Genomic DNA, 18120 nt, shown 5'->3' on the forward strand with positions numbered 1-18120 from the left:
TTTTTGCGGTACGCGGGCCTCTCACCGTTGTGGCCTCTCTCGTTGCGGAGCACAGGCTCCGGATGCGCAGGCTCAGCGGCCATGGCTCACGGGCCCAGCCGCTCCGCAGCATGTGGGATCCTCCCGGACCGGGGCACGAACCCGTGTCCTCTGCATCGGCAGGCGGACTCTCAACCACTGCGCCACCAGGGAAGCCCGGATTTTGCTTTTTATATAAATGAGATCTTGACATTGTTTTACAACGTGCTTTCTTATTGTTGTTTTTGTTCACTGAACATATCTTGGTGCTTTGTCAGTTTCAGAGTAAATAGGTCCGCTTCATTCTTCTTAAACTGTGTTGTGTTCCACAATATAGATTTAATATGTATTTACCACTTCTTTGGTTTAGTTCATTTTCCTTTTTTTTTTAAATCATTATAAACTGTTATCATTGAACATCTGAATTGAAGCGTCTTTGTATACAAATTTGGGTATTTTGATGAGGTATCACGAAACAGAACATTGATAAACTTTCAGAAGCGTAGCCAAGTCCTAACATTGGTGAACAGTTTAAGAATAGTACCACCTTCTTCCCCTTTCTCTGTGGGTCTTAGGGCAGTGCTGCCACATTGTTTCCTCTGATGGGTTTTCATCAGTCTTAACAACTGTCCAGCAAAATTACCGTTTTTGTGTGTTTTTGACATGGGCTCTTGGGGAAGTGACTGCCTCCCATTATCTCCTTAGCTAACATTTCTGTTTGTCTTTTTGGCATTGTCCTAGTTACTCTAGAACACTTTCTACTCTCTATTGATATATCCTTCTCTGCCATTTCTGGACCTCCCCACTTAGCTGCTTTCCTATTGAACACAAATAGTGCCCTTGTATGCCCTTTTACAGCCTGAAAGTTACTCAAGGAGGCCTCAGGTTGTGCCTTTGTATAATCAGCTAAATTGTGTTAGCATTAAACATATTCCTCTATTTGCTTTCCTTCCACTTTTAAGAAATTTTTATATAACGTAACGTGCTCACCATTAGCTGTGCTAAGCATTTTTTAGTTTATTAAATCCAAAATGCTTTGTAAATCCAAGCAAATACAATGTAACTTCTTTTAGTTACTATTTGGGGGTTACAAGGAGATGGATACATTAAAATGTCTAATTTATTGGCATATTTGATTTCTTTATCCCTTGACACAATTCACTTTCTTCTAATTCCCAAAACTTTGAGGCAGGATCAGATAACATGCAGTTTCTTCATATTAGGTGTACTCTCAAGTCACATTTCTTAAGATATTATTATGGCCATTTGAGAATTTGGTTAGAATACTGGTTCTCAGCCTGGCTGCCTTTTAAAAATATTTATGGTTAAGGGTGGAGTTCAGTGGTCATTTATAAAAACTCCCCAGGTGATTTTAGGGTACAGTCTAGGTTGAGATCACTGAGTTACAAGCAATGCTGAAAGAATTTTTATAATTAAAAAAAATTTTATATATAAAATATGAGCCTTAGATTAGATAGTTCCACTGGTGACATCCTGGGGAAGGTGAAGCCTGTGGCTAGTTTAATCTGCAGATTAGGACAAGATAATGCATTTAACTTTCATGTGATGCTGTGTCCCTCTGTACTGTAGCCTTGTATTAGTTTCCTACGGCTGCTGTAACAAATTACCATAAACTACGTTGCTTAAAAGGACAGAAGTTTATTCTCTTACAGTTCTAGAGGCTAGAAATTAGAAATCAGAGTGGTAGTAGGGGCATGCTCTCTGAAGGCCCTAAGGGAGGATCCTTCCTTGCCTCTTCCTAGCTTCTGGTGGTTGCCAGCAATCAGTGACATTCCTTGGCTCCTAGATGATCACTAATCTTTGCCTCTTTCATAATGTGGCATTCTTTTCTCTGTGTCTGTATCCAAATTTCCCTCCTTTTATAAAGACACCAGCCATTGTATTAGAGCCCATCCTACTTGATTACATCTGCAAAGATCCTATTTCCAAATAAGGTCACATTCACAGGCACCAGGGATTAGAACTTCAGCATATCTTTTGGGGGGACACAGTTCAACCTACAACAGGCCTCATGCCCAGTAACCACCTACCCATCCAGTAAGGGAGTCACTGGTCATAAGAGGAAATGAGTAAGTGATAATATGAAATTATAAAAGTTTATACTCACCACAAGGGGAGAAGCCTTCAGAATCTGTGTTCTACTGATAAAGGATTAGTTAAAACATGAAAGCCTGGGAAACTCTTTCCCCTTGATTTTTTAATTTAATTTAATTTTATTTTTTGGCCATACTGCACGGCATGCAGGGTCTTAGTTCCCCACCAGGGATCAAACCCATGCCCCCTGCAAGTGGCAGCATGGAGTCTTAACCACTGGACCGCCAGGGAAGTCCCCCCTTGATTTGTTTTTTTGTGGGGTTTTTTTGATTGATTGATTGATTTATATTTGGCGGTGTTGCGTCTTCATTACTGTGCACGGGCTTTCTCTAGTTGTGGCGAGCGGAGACTACTCTTCGTTGTGGTGCGCAGGCTTCTCATTGCGGTGGCTTCTCTTGTTGGGGAGCATGGGCTCTAGGAGCATGAGCTTCAGTAGTTGTGGCACGAGGGCTCAGTAGTTGTGGCGCATGGGCTTAGTTGCTCCATGGCATGTGGGATCTTGCCGGAGCAGGGCTCATGTTCCCTGCATTGACAGGCAGATTCTTAATCACTGTGCCACCAGGGAATTCTCCCCCACCCCCGCCCCCGCCTTGATTTTTAATTTTACAGTTTTCTCTAAAACCTTAACCTCTCTGGACAGTACTATAGGTTATCTGTCAAGAGTTCTAAACAGTTTCTATCCTGCAGCTTCTCTGCGATTTTTTTGTCACTGTTTTCGATAAAGTGTTCCAGCCTTGTGCTTGTTCATCAGAATAACCTGTGACTGCAGAGATTCTGAACGTACAGTGTAGAGCTGGGGAATCTGTACTTTGAACAGTATTCCAGGTGGTTCTTATACCTGGGTAGGTTTGGGAAACACAAGTATACAGAATGATAAGGCAGTTATCCATCACTGTACCATCTCAGTGGTTTGATCTTTGAAGGTGATCATTGGTTCTTATCTGACAACCATCAGAATCACCTGGGAACCATTTAAAACTACAAATGCCTGGGTTCAGCCTCAGAGATTCTAATTCAGTAGGGGAAACTTTTTTTTTTTTTTAATAAAGCTTCCTAGGTGATTCTAATAACCAGCCAGGTTTGAAGACCAGACCACTGATATAGTACAAAGGTAAAGTATTTGGAGTCAGTAGGTCTGGATTTAAATCTTGGTCCTTTCACTTGTCTTAGTTCCCCACCAGGGATCAAACCCATGCCCCCTGCAAGTGGCAGCATGGAGTCTTAACCACTGGACCGCCAGGGAAGTCCCCCCTTGATTTGTTTTTTTGTGGGGTTTTTTTGATTGATTGATTGATTTATATTTGGCGGTGTTGCGTCTTCATTACTGTGCACGGGCTTTCTCTAGTTGTGGCGAGCGGAGACTACTCTTCGTTGTGGTGCGCAGGCTTCTCATTGCGGTGGCTTCTCTTGTTGGGGAGCATGGGCTCTAGGAGCATGAGCTTCAGTAGTTGTGGCACGAGGGCTCAGTAGTTGTGGCGCATGGGCTTAGTTGCTCCATGGCATGTGGGATCTTGCCGGAGCAGGGCTCATGTTCCCTGCATTGACAGGCAGATTCTTAATCACTGTGCCACCAGGGAATTCTCCCCCACCCCCGCCCCCGCCTTGATTTTTAATTTTACAGTTTTCTCTAAAACCTTAACCTCTCTGGACAGTACTATAGGTTATCTGTCAAGAGTTCTAAACAGTTTCTATCCTGCAGCTTCTCTGCGATTTTTTTGTCACTGTTTTCGATAAAGTGTTCCAGCCTTGTGCTTGTTCATCAGAATAACCTGTGACTGCAGAGATTCTGAACGTACAGTGTAGAGCTGGGGAATCTGTACTTTGAACAGTATTCCAGGTGGTTCTTATACCTGGGTAGGTTTGGGAAACACAAGTATACAGAATGATAAGGCAGTTATCCATCACTGTACCATCTCAGTGGTTTGATCTTTGAAGGTGATCATTGGTTCTTATCTGACAACCATCAGAATCACCTGGGAACCATTTAAAACTACAAATGCCTGGGTTCAGCCTCAGAGATTCTAATTCAGTAGGGGAAACTTTTTTTTTTTTTTAATAAAGCTTCCTAGGTGATTCTAATAACCAGCCAGGTTTGAAGACCAGACCACTGATATAGTACAAAGGTAAAGTATTTGGAGTCAGTAGGTCTGGATTTAAATCTTGGTCCTTTCACTTTTAAATCTTAGGAACTTGGGCAAAAGGATTAAAGTTCTACTTTGGTGTTTTTGAAGTGAGACCACTTACAAGGTGGATGTTCCTAGTAATTCCTTGTTCCTGTAATTCCTTGTCAGCCTACAATCAGATGAAGAAAACTGGTGAATATTTCTCAGAGTAAAACTGGAAAGTCTGATATTCTACCATACTTTTTTTATGGATTAAGTAATAATATTTGGGATAATATCAAATTAATATTGTAACTGGATGTGAGCTTTTAATTTCTTGTTTCATTATTAAGCATACTGCTTCCTGAATGAACTACCTTTCTTTTTTCTCTAAGATCTGATTATCATGGACCTGCGACAGTTTCTTACATGCCTGTCCCTGTGCACAGCCTTTGCCTTGAGCAAGCCCACGGAAAAGAAGGACCGGGTACACCATGAGCCTCAGCTCAGTGACAAAGTTCACAATGATGCTCAGAGTTTTGATTATGACCATGATGCCTTCTTGGGTGCTGAAGAAGCAAAAACCTTTGATCAGCTGACACCAGAAGAGAGCAAGGAAAGACTTGGGTAAGGTGCCAGCTCTCAGGGAGCTAGTTAGAATAATGACATTTCTTTATAAATCAACTCATTCTTTTTTTCTCTTTTGGCTCAGTCACTCAGTAAAGCTGTATTGAGCTACATCTTCTGAAAACTAACCACAGAATTGCTACCACTAAAATTTAATTAAGCGCTTTCCTGCATTTCTCCATTGAATAATAGTTTTTACCTCGTTCTACAAAGCAAAGTCATTTATGCATAAAATTGCCAAATACTATAGGACTCAGCTTAAACTGCATCATCTTGACCCCAAAGGAACATTACATGGGGGTTTTCTCGAACCTGTTGCTTTTAATTTTTAAAAACTATCTGTGACCTATTTATTACTGACCATGCCAAGTCTTTGAGTAGATAATAAACTTCAAATTAGACTCCTGGACTGACTAATTTCTGTAGAGTTTATGGTTTCCAAGGATGTCCTTCACCCTCTTTGGTTTCATTGTCAGATATTTGCTTAATCAAAAACAAAACCAAACCAACCTTGCTTTTTTTTTTTTAAATGTGGACCATTTTTAAAGTCTTTATTGAATTTGTTAAAATAGTGCTTCTGGTTTATGTTTTGGTATTTTGGCCGTGAGGCACGTGGGATCTTAGCTCCCTGACCAGGGATCGAACCCGCACCCCCTGCATTGGAAGGCGATGTCTTAACCACTGGACCGCCAGGGAAGTCCCTCAACCTTGCCTTTTAGAAGGTTGTAATAAGCAGTGGTCTTAATGTCAGAGTATGTGTTGCTATTTCAGTAACAGCTGGGCCATAGTCAGGTTCTGTGGCTCTCTCAGCAGGCATCTTTTTATTTAAAGAGTTGATTTGGTAGAATTCCAGTTGATTATTTCTGAGGATCTGAGAATGTCTTTTTTAGCTCTTTCAAAGCCTTGCTTTTTAAGGAAATGCAGGTTAATTCAGTGAACATTTTCTCCTCAATGAAAGGCTACCATTGGTGTAACTTTCTGAACTATATTCAAGAGATTTGTCTGAAAAGTTACACCACATAGGAATTTCCAAAAATATTTTGCCCATGGATAGTGCTGTGATAGAAGATGTTATAGGATTTGCTTTGGGTGGTACTTCAAAATAAATTTATTCTTTCAACGGGTTTTCTGCTAACTGAAGGATATAATATTTTATTCTTAAACACTCACAGAAACAATCAAAAGATTTTGCTGTGTAGAATGAGAAACTCCTAAAACATTTGAAAGTAGATAGAGAAAACAGAAGTTTATCAAAGAGGTAGTCTTCTGTTAGGTTGTTTTTCTAACTTTGAGGGACCATGCTCACTTTTAATTTTAATCTTATAACTGTGCTAACATTCCAGGCTGAAAATAGGGATGCATGAGGGCGTTCTCAGTCTTCGTGTCTTGCATAACGTGCATGTCCAGCCTACATTTTGGTCTGCACATGTCTCTGTGCAGAATTACTGTTAAATAATGAAGGGCCCTTAGGTTTGGTGTTCTGGCTCTGTGTAGGTACTGGAATAGCTCTGCTAACAGTCTTCAGTAGAGAGAAAATGTTTCTTTTTGTCATCGGTAAATATGAAAAGTTCAACACATGAGCGACTCCATATTTGATTAGAATAAGATGGTTAAAATCATGTTTTTCATGGAATGTATGAATGAACCAAGTACTATTTTCTTCTCCCAAAATGGAGATAATGGCAAATATTTCCAGTTTATAAGGTGATGTACTGTTGCAAGAAAGAATTCCAGATGAACTTTTTTTCTTTTAACTTACTGTGGCATCTCTAAACATTATTTGGTACGTGACTATACATCAGAGGTTGGGAACAACAGATTCCCCCTTTTCCATCTATCTATGAGGCCAGTAATTATTAGGAGATAAGATCATTGTCTATACCTCTAGTTGCAAAAATTCACTACTATTTTAAAAATCCTTAGTTATAATACCTAAAAGACTTCAGGAAGCACTTAAAAACAATTTTAATATCCAGTTTTTAGTTGCTTTTTCTTATGAAGAATGTTGACAAATAGAAGATTTTTTCTTGTGTATGTATTCTCAACCCCACCCCCAAGAAGTCTAAATATACTTAATTTTCATTTATGTGTCCTTCAAATGATTATTTATTTTGAGGTGGTGGTCCTTAATAAAGTTTTTACCCTTGACATATTTGCTGTAGAAATGAACTAGAGCAGTTCATCATCCTTTTTTGGGTCACAGGCCCAGTCCCTTTGGCAGTCTAGTGAAAGCTAAGGGAAAGTGCATACATATGAAATATATAAAATTTTGCATGCTGAAAACTTCTGGAATATTTTGAAACCTCCTGGAACCCATTTATTGACCCAGGTTCTTAAGAAGTCAGAGGATTTGTTTGATGCCTTTTGAAATGTAGAGGCATATGTTACCTCTTAGAAATAATATAAGATCCACTAGGTACATTGTGTCTGTCCTGGAGTGAGTGCTTATTTAGTGGCATCATGGATCTGTAGGGTTCTCCAGTATCATAAAAATATAACACGATTAGCTTCATAAATTTACACAGGCTTTCAAAGACCGGAGTTTAGAGCTTCATGCCTAAAATAGGACATGCCCACTTCCAATGTACTTTCACAACTGCCTGCAGGCTGGATAGCTAGCAAGATAAGGATGGCTTTTTTATTTTTAAATGGTTTTGTGGTTATTTTTGTTGTTGTTTTTAAAATATGTGACAGACCATGTGTGGCCCACAAAGTGAAAATTTCTTCTTATCTGTCCTTTTTCAAAACAAGTTTGCTAACCTCTGAATTAAACCATTTGGGATATTTCTGTTGGGATGAATAGAATGGCATTTAGCCAACTTCATTAGGAAAAGCCCATCTTAAACAGTCAGATGCCTTTTTTATCTGAGTGTTCCTTCTCTTTAGGCTGTTTATAATAGTTTAAAATTTTCTTTCGGGAATAAGTACCTTGCCCTTTTTTTCTTAATGGTACAGTGGCAGTCTTGGTAGCCAATACCTTTCGGACACAAACTGGATCCCATTATAGATAATGCAGAAGTTTGGGGGCAGTTAAAACTTAATTTATTAATATTGTTAAGATTCTACAGGTACAAGTTGCAAAAAATTTTTGTCCCGTGTCCATGTAGATAGAGGAGGATATTTGAGGTGACTTCTTACTGCTTTACCTTTTAACATTTTAGAGCAAAAGCGGTAAGATTCTCTGAAGGAAAATGCTTGTTAATTATAAGATTTAAGTAATAGACAATCATGGCTAACAGCATGTCAATATCAAGATGAATTTGTGTTGCTTGTATTCTGTGATTCTAATCACTTTCCAGTGTTGTATTCATGAGATGAATACAAACTGGGGGAAAACATTATTTGCTACCAAACGACAGTCTTTTTCAGTCCTACAAGTAATAAAGCATAGGAGTATGCCAAGATATCAATTCCATTAGAAGTTGTTGGGATTTTTTGTTTGTTTTGTTTTTTTGGCCGCACTGTGCGGCATGCCGGGTCTTAGTTCCCCACCAGGGATCGAACCTGTGCCCACTGCAGTGGAAGCACGGTGTCTTAACCACTGGACCGCCAGGGAAGTCCTCCATTGGAAGTTTTGATTTAAAGTTCTTGTGACTTTACATAGGCTGTCTTAGCTTCTATAAGTAAGTGACTGCATCTTTAAACAGAAGTTTTCATATCATGCACATATTTTGAAATCCTTAAATAAATCATTTAAAAAATGTCTGTCATTAACATAACAGATCTAGAAGAAAGAAACTCATGGAGGGCAAAGTATATTGATTCTTTAGCTTTGTAGTTTTGCTTTATCATCTGCACCCTAACCCTCTCAGCTTATTAACATTCTCATAATCAGGGTTATACGTTCTTACATTACTTCTTCAGAGCTCTCTGGTTTTGTGGTTATATATAAAAATCCAGTTCAACATAATGTATAATAAACTGCTAGCCATTTTTAAAAATAAGCATGCTTCTGTCTCTATGTACCTGTTTTGGGGTTTTAAAAAAAGTAATCTTGACTTTAGGTATAAGTGATCCTAGAACTATATTTGATATCTTTGTATTTTTAACAGAAGTGTTTTGGTTGTTTTTTTTTGAAAACACAGCTGAATTTTTTTAAAGTCTGGTTTAAATTTTTGAATTTTTAGAAAACCAAGTCAGTTGTTGTGATTGTTTACCCAGAAATTGAGATTCTCGTAAAAGCAATAAAGAAAAACACAAAGATTTGCGTGTTGTTTGATGCTAAGAGTGGAGAACCCAGATAGGAATGGATATTCACTCCTGAATTCTGACCATCGGCTGAAACCTACCTCTAAAGGGATAGTCCGGATTCACTTTTGGATCCAAGTACACCAGCCATGGACTGTGCTTGCCTTGTCTGGATGGCTCATTTCAGACCAGCAATGGGCACTTAAGAGAAAAATTTTCAATGGTCTGTCTGGCAGTTTTGTTTTGGAAACAATTTTTATTTCCATGCTTTAGCTCTGGGCAACACCTGTGCCCACAGCACACACCTGGCTAAGTCCAGAGCCTAGTGTCCTTTTAACCTCTTGCTGGATTTCTCTGCATTTTCTACAGAAAGATTGTAAGTAAAATAGATGGCGACAAGGACGGGTTTGTCACTGTGGATGAGCTCAAAGACTGGATTAAATTTGCACAAAAGCGCTGGATTTACGAGGATGTAGAGCGACAGTGGAAGGGGCATGACCTCAATGAGGACGGCCTCGTTTCCTGGGAAGAGTATAAAAATGCCACCTACGGCTACGTTTTAGGTAGGTCCCTACTATCTGGGGGAAAAAGCTTTGTGGAGCCGGCACCTTGAAACGTAACTGTTTTGTCTTGTAGAATGATTGTAGATAAAATAGACGCGGATAAAGATGGGTTTGTGACGGAGGGGGAGCTGAAATCCTGGATTAAGCACGCCCAGAAGAAATACATATATGACAATGTTGAAAACCAATGGCAGGAGTTTGATTTGAATCAAGACGGCTTAATCTCCTGGGATGAGTACAGAAACGTGACTTATGGCACTTACCTCGGTAAGGGGCAAGATGTCAGCCTGGCAGAGACCATGGTCTTGAGTCAAAGAAACAAATGGGTCACACAGTGAAGGAAAGGAAGAAATTATGCTTATCTGAGATAGTTTGATGCTGAACTGATTCTCCTTCCCTTTATTAATTTTGAAGTTGTATATTATGTATTTTTTAAAATTTGTTTTATTTTGGTTTTCTAAGGTCTGACATCTTTTAACATCGTTAGCATTTCAGATATATTTCCCCATTTTTTCTTGCTGTCATCCCTCAGAGAGACCATTTTTGTAGTAGATCTTGTTTAAAAGGCTGCATTGTTCCAACAGTGCAAAGCAAGAGGCTTTGAGATGTCTCAAAGCCTGACATGGTCACATTAAAGTGTTGGACCTGAAATTCAAACCAAATTAGATTTCTTTGTAACTGGTGAGAATAGAAGGAAAGTTACTGTTTTTCCTTAATAAAATAAAGATCAAATATAATAGCTTTCCTTGATGAAATTTAACTATTTCAGTATGTCTGCTTACTGAAGTTTAGAAATGAATTATTTCCCATTTGTTTTCTCTGGCATATGAGTTTATCAGCCTGCTTTGCAAATGCTTCAAGGCAAATAAATGTGACTTTGATTGCTTTCTGTTGATTTGGTAGCTTGTATGCTTGGGCCACCTGTTAGTAATTTTCTTTTACTTATTACACTTGCCTGCTGTTGAATGCTAGGTGGCGATCTTACTGAGTTGATGACTTAGGGTGTTTTTGTTAGTGAGATTCCTCTATTGCACATGGTTACAGTTTGAGGCAAGAATGTATCAATGTTACTTCTTGCATTTTTATTCTGGAAATTAAGTAAATTTCTGGGTTAAAGCAGGCATTCTCCATCACCAACTAACAAGCAGTGAGTGTATGATGGTCTGTTTCCCCCACTGGATAGCCAGCTGTCCGTGTTAATTAAAGGACTGCATGCATTTCTGTTGAACAGATTTTTATTTCTGTATCGGCCTTGTTCTCATTCCTAAGACTAGAGTGGCAGTCTCTCTCTACGCTTGACACTAACCCAAGAACCAAACATATCCTTCACCCAATTAAAAATATGTGTATTAAAAAGTCAGTGCATATAGAGAGGCATCCATGCTTCTTGCTCTCTGGCTGAGACCCAATACCCTCTGATTTATTTGGAATTAATTATAAATGTAAAGCAGTGGGTAGGCTATTGGTGATCTCAATAGAATGGTGTGTTAATAAATCTCAGTTCAGACCTAGTCACTCACTTGCTGTCCAGAATGAATCTTAAACTCTTTGTATGATTATGTGTTGAGAGCTTTGTTGCCTCACAGGGCAAATGATTCAATGTAATGGGTATTTCTACTGACTGAGACTGCATAAGCTGAAGCTCTGGCTGGAGAAACAATGTCTTTATAAGGCATCTTTCCCTGGAGGTCTGTGGCTGGACAGTACTCGGGGTAATGAGGTGCCTTACAAAAGTGCTGAGGAGTTTTTGTGAAACCGTGTTCTTGGTTCAACTGAGTTCAGGTACAAATCATTTTAGCTTTTAGTCTGCTTTCCACAAAAGGAACATTAACCCTGTCTCTGCCACAAGTAAAATATGAGATAATACGATCCACCCTGCCTATACCAAAACTAGATCAAGAACCTACCCAGGCCAGATAGCCCAGTAAACTGGTGCTTAAGACAGATAATGGCACTCTGAGCAGGGATGATAGGCACATGAGTTTAGTCATTCAAAATAAAGTTTATAAAAATAAAGTTTTAAAGCTTCCTTTTTCATCCTTATATATGTGCATGTTATCGGGCTACTTGATTCCAGTCACCATGGTTTAACTAAGGAGGAGAGAAGGGCTCTTAGCTAAGAATCTACTCTTAATATATAAGTTGTCTTCTGTTATCTTTCTTATTTATGTTACATAGTTTGTACTGAAGCTTTATTTGTTTAGAAGAAATGACTTATTATCTGAGAAAGATCGTACTTTCCTTAAATTCCTTGTCTCTAATCTGTTTCGGCTTTGAGTATACACGTATAGGGTCCGCAAAGCCTCATGATTCAGTCAGCTGTCTCACTGAATTTTGACACTCAATGAAGAATGAAGCTTCAACTTGCTCATCTCTCAAAATAGAACAGTAGTTTATTGTTGTTGTTTTTAACTGTGCTTAAAGTATGGAAAGATTGAACTACAGTATCGGAAGTCAGCAGTGTAATGTTATTAAGGGACCCTGTGGGTCATTTTTATAAAACTAGTGCTGTATCTTTTAAAAAATTTGACCAATATGTTGTAGGAACAGTCATTTCTTACCTTTAATATGGTGTCTTTTCCTTTCAAAATATCTTCACATGTTACCTTATTAGGTCCATACAGCAACTCAGATTGAAAAGGGTTTTTTTTCCTTTTCTGCCATTAACTCCACATTTTTTCAACTTAAAGAAACAAAATTTCATTTTTCTAGATTCTTACAGAGAGACTAAATAACTACTGCTTGTGCAGTTCAACATCCTAACAGATGGATAAATCCAAATTTAATTTGGTTGTAATCTAATATTTATCTTTTGTAACAGCTTTATTGAAGTATAACTGACATATGATACACTGCACATATTTAAAATGCACAATTGATGAGTTTTGACAGATGTATGTGTCGGTGAGCTCATCACTACAATCGAAATAAATGAACATTTCCATCACCCCAAACAGTTTCCTTGTGTCCCTTTATAATCCTCAAGGCAACCACTGATCTGTTTTCTGTAACTCGTATTTATTTGCATTTTCTAGAATTTTACAAAAATTGGGGAGGGGGGGTAGTGAACAGTATTTGTATCTCATGTTGTATTTCTGAGTTGGCTTAAAAAACTAAAGTGTGACCATTCAAAGTGGTGGTGTTCTGGTACTTGAATCCAGATGGCCTATAATGGGATAGAAGGCCTTTGATGTCTGGCTTCTTTTGTGGGGGGCAGGGGGGTGCTGCATTGTGCGGCTTGTGGGATTTTAGTTCTGCCGACCAGGGACTGAACCCAGGCCCCCGGCAGTGAGAGCTCAGAGTCCTAACCTCTGGACTGCCGGGGAATTCCTGATATCTGGCTTTTTAATGAGAACCTAATGTTTAATCAACATAGCAATGGCTAACGTTTATTAAAAGCCAACTCTGTGCCAGGCACTGTTCTAGCACTTAACTTCTATTTATTTGCTTATTTAGCCTCATAACAATCCTATGAGGCCAGCACTGTTATTATCTCCATTTTACAGATGAGTAAATTGAAGGACAGTTAAGTTACTTGCCCAAGGTCACATGGCTAAGAAGTGGTAGAGTTAGGATTCAAACTCAGTATGACTTTAGAACCACCGCTGCCCCTTGGATATATCTAGAAAACTCAAGCTCTTTGGTTGCCCCAAGAACAGTGACAGTGAAGCATTACATAACGGATTACATAGTCCAGGAGCCAGGGTTCCATGTTGAATGGCAAGCATTTGCATTCAACTCAGACCTGATTTTGAGGTCTTTGATTACCAAAACTGAATGTCTTTTTACTGCTGCAATTTTACCTGAGTAATCAAGAATTCTTCAGTGCTTGGTTTATCTTTCTTGGAAATTGATTCCCCATACATTTTCATGTTTTCTGGACGTCTTTTAAGATTTGACCTAAATTTTTCTTTTCTAGATGATCCAGACCCTGATGATGGATTTAACTATAAACAGATGATGGTTAGAGATGAGCGGAGGTTTAAAATGGCAGACAAGGATGGAGACCTCATTGCCACAAAGGAGGAATTCACAGCTTTCCTGCACCCTGAGGAGTATGACTACATGAAGGATATAGTAGTACAGGTGGGTGGGATGAGAGCAAGGATTCTCAATGGAAACTTTCTCTTTTTGTTGCTTATGCTTTCCTCTTTAGCCTTTCCTCTGTATTTAGAAGAATGACTTGCTATACAGGTGCTGGCCAGATTGAGTCCAAGCTCTGTCACTCTGTTTTTCTGTGATCTCGATGGTGCTTTAAGCTTTCTGTTTAGTATGACAATACGTACCATCAGATTATGTATTTTGTCATTCATTGGTGGCTTCGTACTGTAAGCATGAGGGGAAATCCTATTTTTTAAAATATCAGGCACTGAGTAATGACAGTGATACTAAAGAATTTTCACAGAAGGCAGTTACTGATAAAACATAGACTATAGCTGTAGATGTAACTGGTCCTATTAAGAGTTAAGCATGACTAGAGCTACCAGATCATCATGGGCTTGATGGGGTAGTTCACTATTAAGTGTTCCTTCAAGAAGACTGTTAGTTATTTTAAGCTGAAGCTAAAAAATTGATAATATTTTACCATTCTTTCAGCTAGAAAAACCACAATTTCCTATGGATTAACCATACCCACACACATCTACATAAACGTGTGTGTGTGTGTGTGTGTGTGTGTGTGTGTGTGTGTGTGTGTTTTAATGAATGACAAATAATTGCCTAAACTAACTCATCCAGATACTAAGTCTAATTACCCTCTTCTGTTTAGGAAACAATGGAAGATATAGATAAGAATGCTGATGGTTTCATTGATCTGGAGGAGTATATTGGTAAGTCTGTTTCTAGTGTTTTTCTTAGAAGAAGCTGAGAAGCTTTGGAAGATATGTTCACCAATAGAAACAATTTATCCCATGGGTCAACTCTCAGCACATCATTAAGTCAGACCAGTGTGAGGAATAGGGGGTCATGATAAAGTGTCTGTAGCAGCACTGGCAAATCAAAATGTAAATGTGAGCCACATATATAATTTTAACTTTTCTAATAGCCACATCAAAAACAATAAAAAGAAACAGATGAAATTTATTTCAATAGTGTATTTTATTTAGCCTAAGATTCCAAAATACTATAATTTCAACATGTTATCAATATAAATCATTGAGGGTTTTTTTTCCTACAAATCTTCAAAAGTTTATTTTACACTATAGCACATTTCAGTTTGGACCAGTCACATTTCAAGTCCTCAGTAGCCCCATGTGGCCAGTGGCTACTGTAGTGGACAGCACTGAAATAGTGCATCCCAGATGCCCTGGGGAATTGACAGTAAGGAGTTGCAGGGAGCCTAGACTGGCATTAGGAAACGGAAATAGGACAAAAGAGACAGTTGGGTGACTAAGAGCTGTTGATTCCTCTTAGTCTTTCCTTTTCGCTGTATTCTATTCATGTTTTCTGTCTAGATTCTCTAATTTGTTTCCTTTCGTCTTTTTTTAAAAATCACTCCTTTCTGCCATTTTTCCTTTTAGTTGTCTGGTTTGTTTTCTTTTCCTTTTTCTTTTTTTTTTTTTTTTTTTTTTTTTTTTTTTTTTTCCTTTTTTTTTTTTTTTTTTTTTTTTTTTTTTTTACTTTTTTGACCACACCTCAGCTTGTGGGATCTTAGTTCCCTGACCAAGGATCGAACCCTTGCCCTCAGCAATGAAAGCTTGGAGTCCTAACCACTGGCCTGCCAGGGAATTCCCAGTTGTCTGTTTATTTTAGATGCTACTATACCTTCAAGTTGTCTGTTTATTTTAGATGCTATACCTTTCTCTCAAGTAAAGCTTTTTTTTTTTTGGCCATGCCGTGCAGCATGTGGGATCTTAGTTCTCCAACCAGGGATCGAACCCATGCCCCCTGCAGTGGAAGTGCAGAGTCTTAACCATTGGACTGCCAGGGAAGTCCCTAAAGCTATCTTTATTATCCTCAAAATAATTTCAAGATTTTCCCATTGCTTTAAAAAAAGGAGCTGCCTCTTAGCAAGTAGTTGAGCAAATTGTTTCACAATTAGTGTGATGGAAATTAGCATAAGTCAAGGAGAAGAGATGGAAGATACTACAAATATCTTTGTTACAAATGTTATTCCATTTTAAAAGATATTAGATAATTTTATATTTCCAATTATTATTTTTACTCATAGTAACTTAATTCTAGTGCACCACTGGTTTTGTGTTTCATAAGACAGTTTGTTTTTAGGCTTCTGATCTTTACCTGGAATGTTTATTTTAAGTGTGAAAGGGAGACTTAAGCCCTTACCTCTATCCCTGTATGTCACTTCAGTCCATTGAACAAGTCACTCCTTTACTCAAATTTTGTCTAATTATACCTGCTATTTATTTTCTAGAGTTATTCCAGTTGAATTACTCCTTGAATACTCTTTTCTTCTAAGACTCCCTGATGTACTTTGAGAGGGGTAAGCAGTGGGAAGATGGAAATTTTTTCCAAAATGATTTTTTTAGTGGAGTTCATCAGCACAGTGGAAATAAATGCCTGGGTGCATTTACTGAGCCCATTTCAAAGTCGACTGTTTCTTTTTTTTAATATTTTATCTTTTAATTCTTGGTTTTTGCCATTTTATCACCATTGCTAAAACGGAGGAGCTCATTTTGAACCTCTTGAGAGGAATTAAGTTTTATAACAGTTAAGTACCATCATTTATCAAGCATTGGGGCCAAATAGAGAGATACTTCTATCTCCCTCCCATCATATAGATCAATTGTTTCTTGAAACTACTAAAACTATCAACTGTGTGTGTATGACTTTGTTTTGCAAATCATCAACTAATGCAAACACTTTTACATCTTGGGTGCTGGGCTTTGTAAAGCTAAAAAGTCTCCCAGACAGCATCTTCCAGTTTCTAGGGGTATGCTAGTTTCTGCCCTGTTGAGAGGAAGGATCAAAAAGAAACAAATGGTCTTTGCCTCTTACATTTAGCATTAATAAGTCCCCAGAGTTATACTGTTGAACCATTTAAATTTATTATACAGCATTGCAAGCATACACAAAATTAAATAGAATAGTATAATGAATCCCCTGTACTTAGGCCCAGTCCCGGCAGCCATCAACCCATGGCCAATCCTTTTAAATCCATATCCACGTCTTACCTCCTCTATTATTTTGAAGTAAATCCCAATCAGCATCTCATTTCATCTGTAAACATTTGGTTATATCTCTCTTAATATACATATGTATCTCTAAAAATTTTTAAATAAAATCTCAAAAAATTAGTAATTCCTTAATATCATTATATAGGTTGAATTTTTTTAATTGTATTTGTTTGTTTGTTTGTTTATTTATGGCCATGTTGCGTCTTCGTTTCTGTGTGAGGGCTTTCTCTAGTTGCAGCGAGCGGGGGCCACTCGCTCTCGCGACCTCTCTTGTTGCGGAGCACAAGCTTCAGACGCGCAGGCTCAGTAGTTGTGGCTCATGGGCCTAGTTGCTCCGCGGCATGTGGGATCTTCCCAGACCAGGGCTCGAACCTGTGTCCCCTGCATTGGCAGGCAGATTCTCAACAGCTGCGCCACCAGGGAAGCCCAGGTTGAATTTTTTAATAGAAAATTAAATAGTATTAATTCTTATCCTTACTCTTCTAGCTTTAAGATGCACTTACATTACGTTGTATATTCTAGCTTCTATTAAAAGCATGTCTTTCAGGAAATTCCCTGGTGGTCCAGTGGTTAGGACTCGGCACTTTCACTGCGGGGGCTGGGTTTGACCCCTGGTTGGGGAACTAAGATCCCGGATGCCATGTGGTGTGCCCAAATTAAAAAAAAAAAAAAAAAGAAAGAAAGAAAAATGTCTTTTAAACGCACGTTTTCGTAACGTGCGTTTCCTAATACACATGTATTCCCTAATTCAGAATTTCCCAATCTGTATACAGTGAAAGGTCTCCCTGACCCTCAGGACAGCTAGGACAGGGTGCTGGCCAGTGGATTTTACAAATACTGTGTTTTCTGAATGTGCTGTAACGTGAAAAAAGAATTGGCAAGACCTGCTCTGAGACTCCCAATTTGTGTTTAAGACAGAAAGGAGTAGTTTCTACTCTTAACCCTCAAGTTCAGGAAAATGACAGTGCCAACGGTAAAATGCCGGAAATAGTAGAATTTAGTAACAAGTTTGATGTACTTTATTCAAGGGAAAACAATCCATGGATTGGGGGAGTAAAGTACCTCACAAGCAGTGGAGCATTCTTCCTAGGGGGTTTTGGGCAAGAGCAGGCTTTATAAAACATTAGAAGGGCAACTCGGATGCAGGACATGATTGGCTAGGAGGTCAGGGATTTCCTTATAAAGATAGCAGGTCATCTTTTCTAAGGGTAAGGTAAGTTGACTGAAGCTGAGCTGGAGGGTTGTGATTGCTATACGTTAGGTTTTCTTTTTTTTTCTTTTTTTTTTTTTTTATGTTAGGTTTTCTTAGCAGTGTGGGCTGGCTTAGGTTTAGATTTGTGGCATGGGCCGGGCCACTGGGGCAGCCTTCAT

At 38.6% G+C, this 18120-nt stretch overlaps 1 protein-coding gene across 5 annotated transcripts in view; it reads left to right on the forward strand.

Moving 5' to 3' along the window:
* CALU (calumenin) overlaps positions 1-18120 on the forward strand; it is a 30133-nt gene that overhangs the window by 6109 nt on the left and 5904 nt on the right. For 2 of the 5 annotated variants that reach the window (XM_007469684.1, XM_007469682.1), the window contains exons 2-5: positions 4631-4862; positions 9420-9613; positions 13533-13699; positions 14382-14442. In XM_007469684.1, the coding sequence (XP_007469746.1) occupies positions 4642-4862; positions 9420-9613; positions 13533-13699; positions 14382-14442 (643 nt within the window). In that variant the 5' untranslated portion in view covers positions 4631-4641. Of the gene's footprint in view, positions 1-4435; positions 4449-4630; positions 4863-9419; positions 9614-9686; positions 9881-13532; positions 13700-14381; positions 14443-18120 lie in introns of those variants that run through there. The other 3 variants (XM_007469680.1, XM_007469681.1, XM_007469683.1) reach the window with 3 other exon arrangements.

This window comes from Lipotes vexillifer, unplaced genomic scaffold (genome assembly GCF_000442215.2).
Source record: "Lipotes vexillifer unplaced genomic scaffold, Lipotes_vexillifer_v1.1 scaffold1329, whole genome shotgun sequence".
Lineage (NCBI taxonomy): Eukaryota > Metazoa > Chordata > Mammalia > Artiodactyla > Lipotidae > Lipotes > Lipotes vexillifer.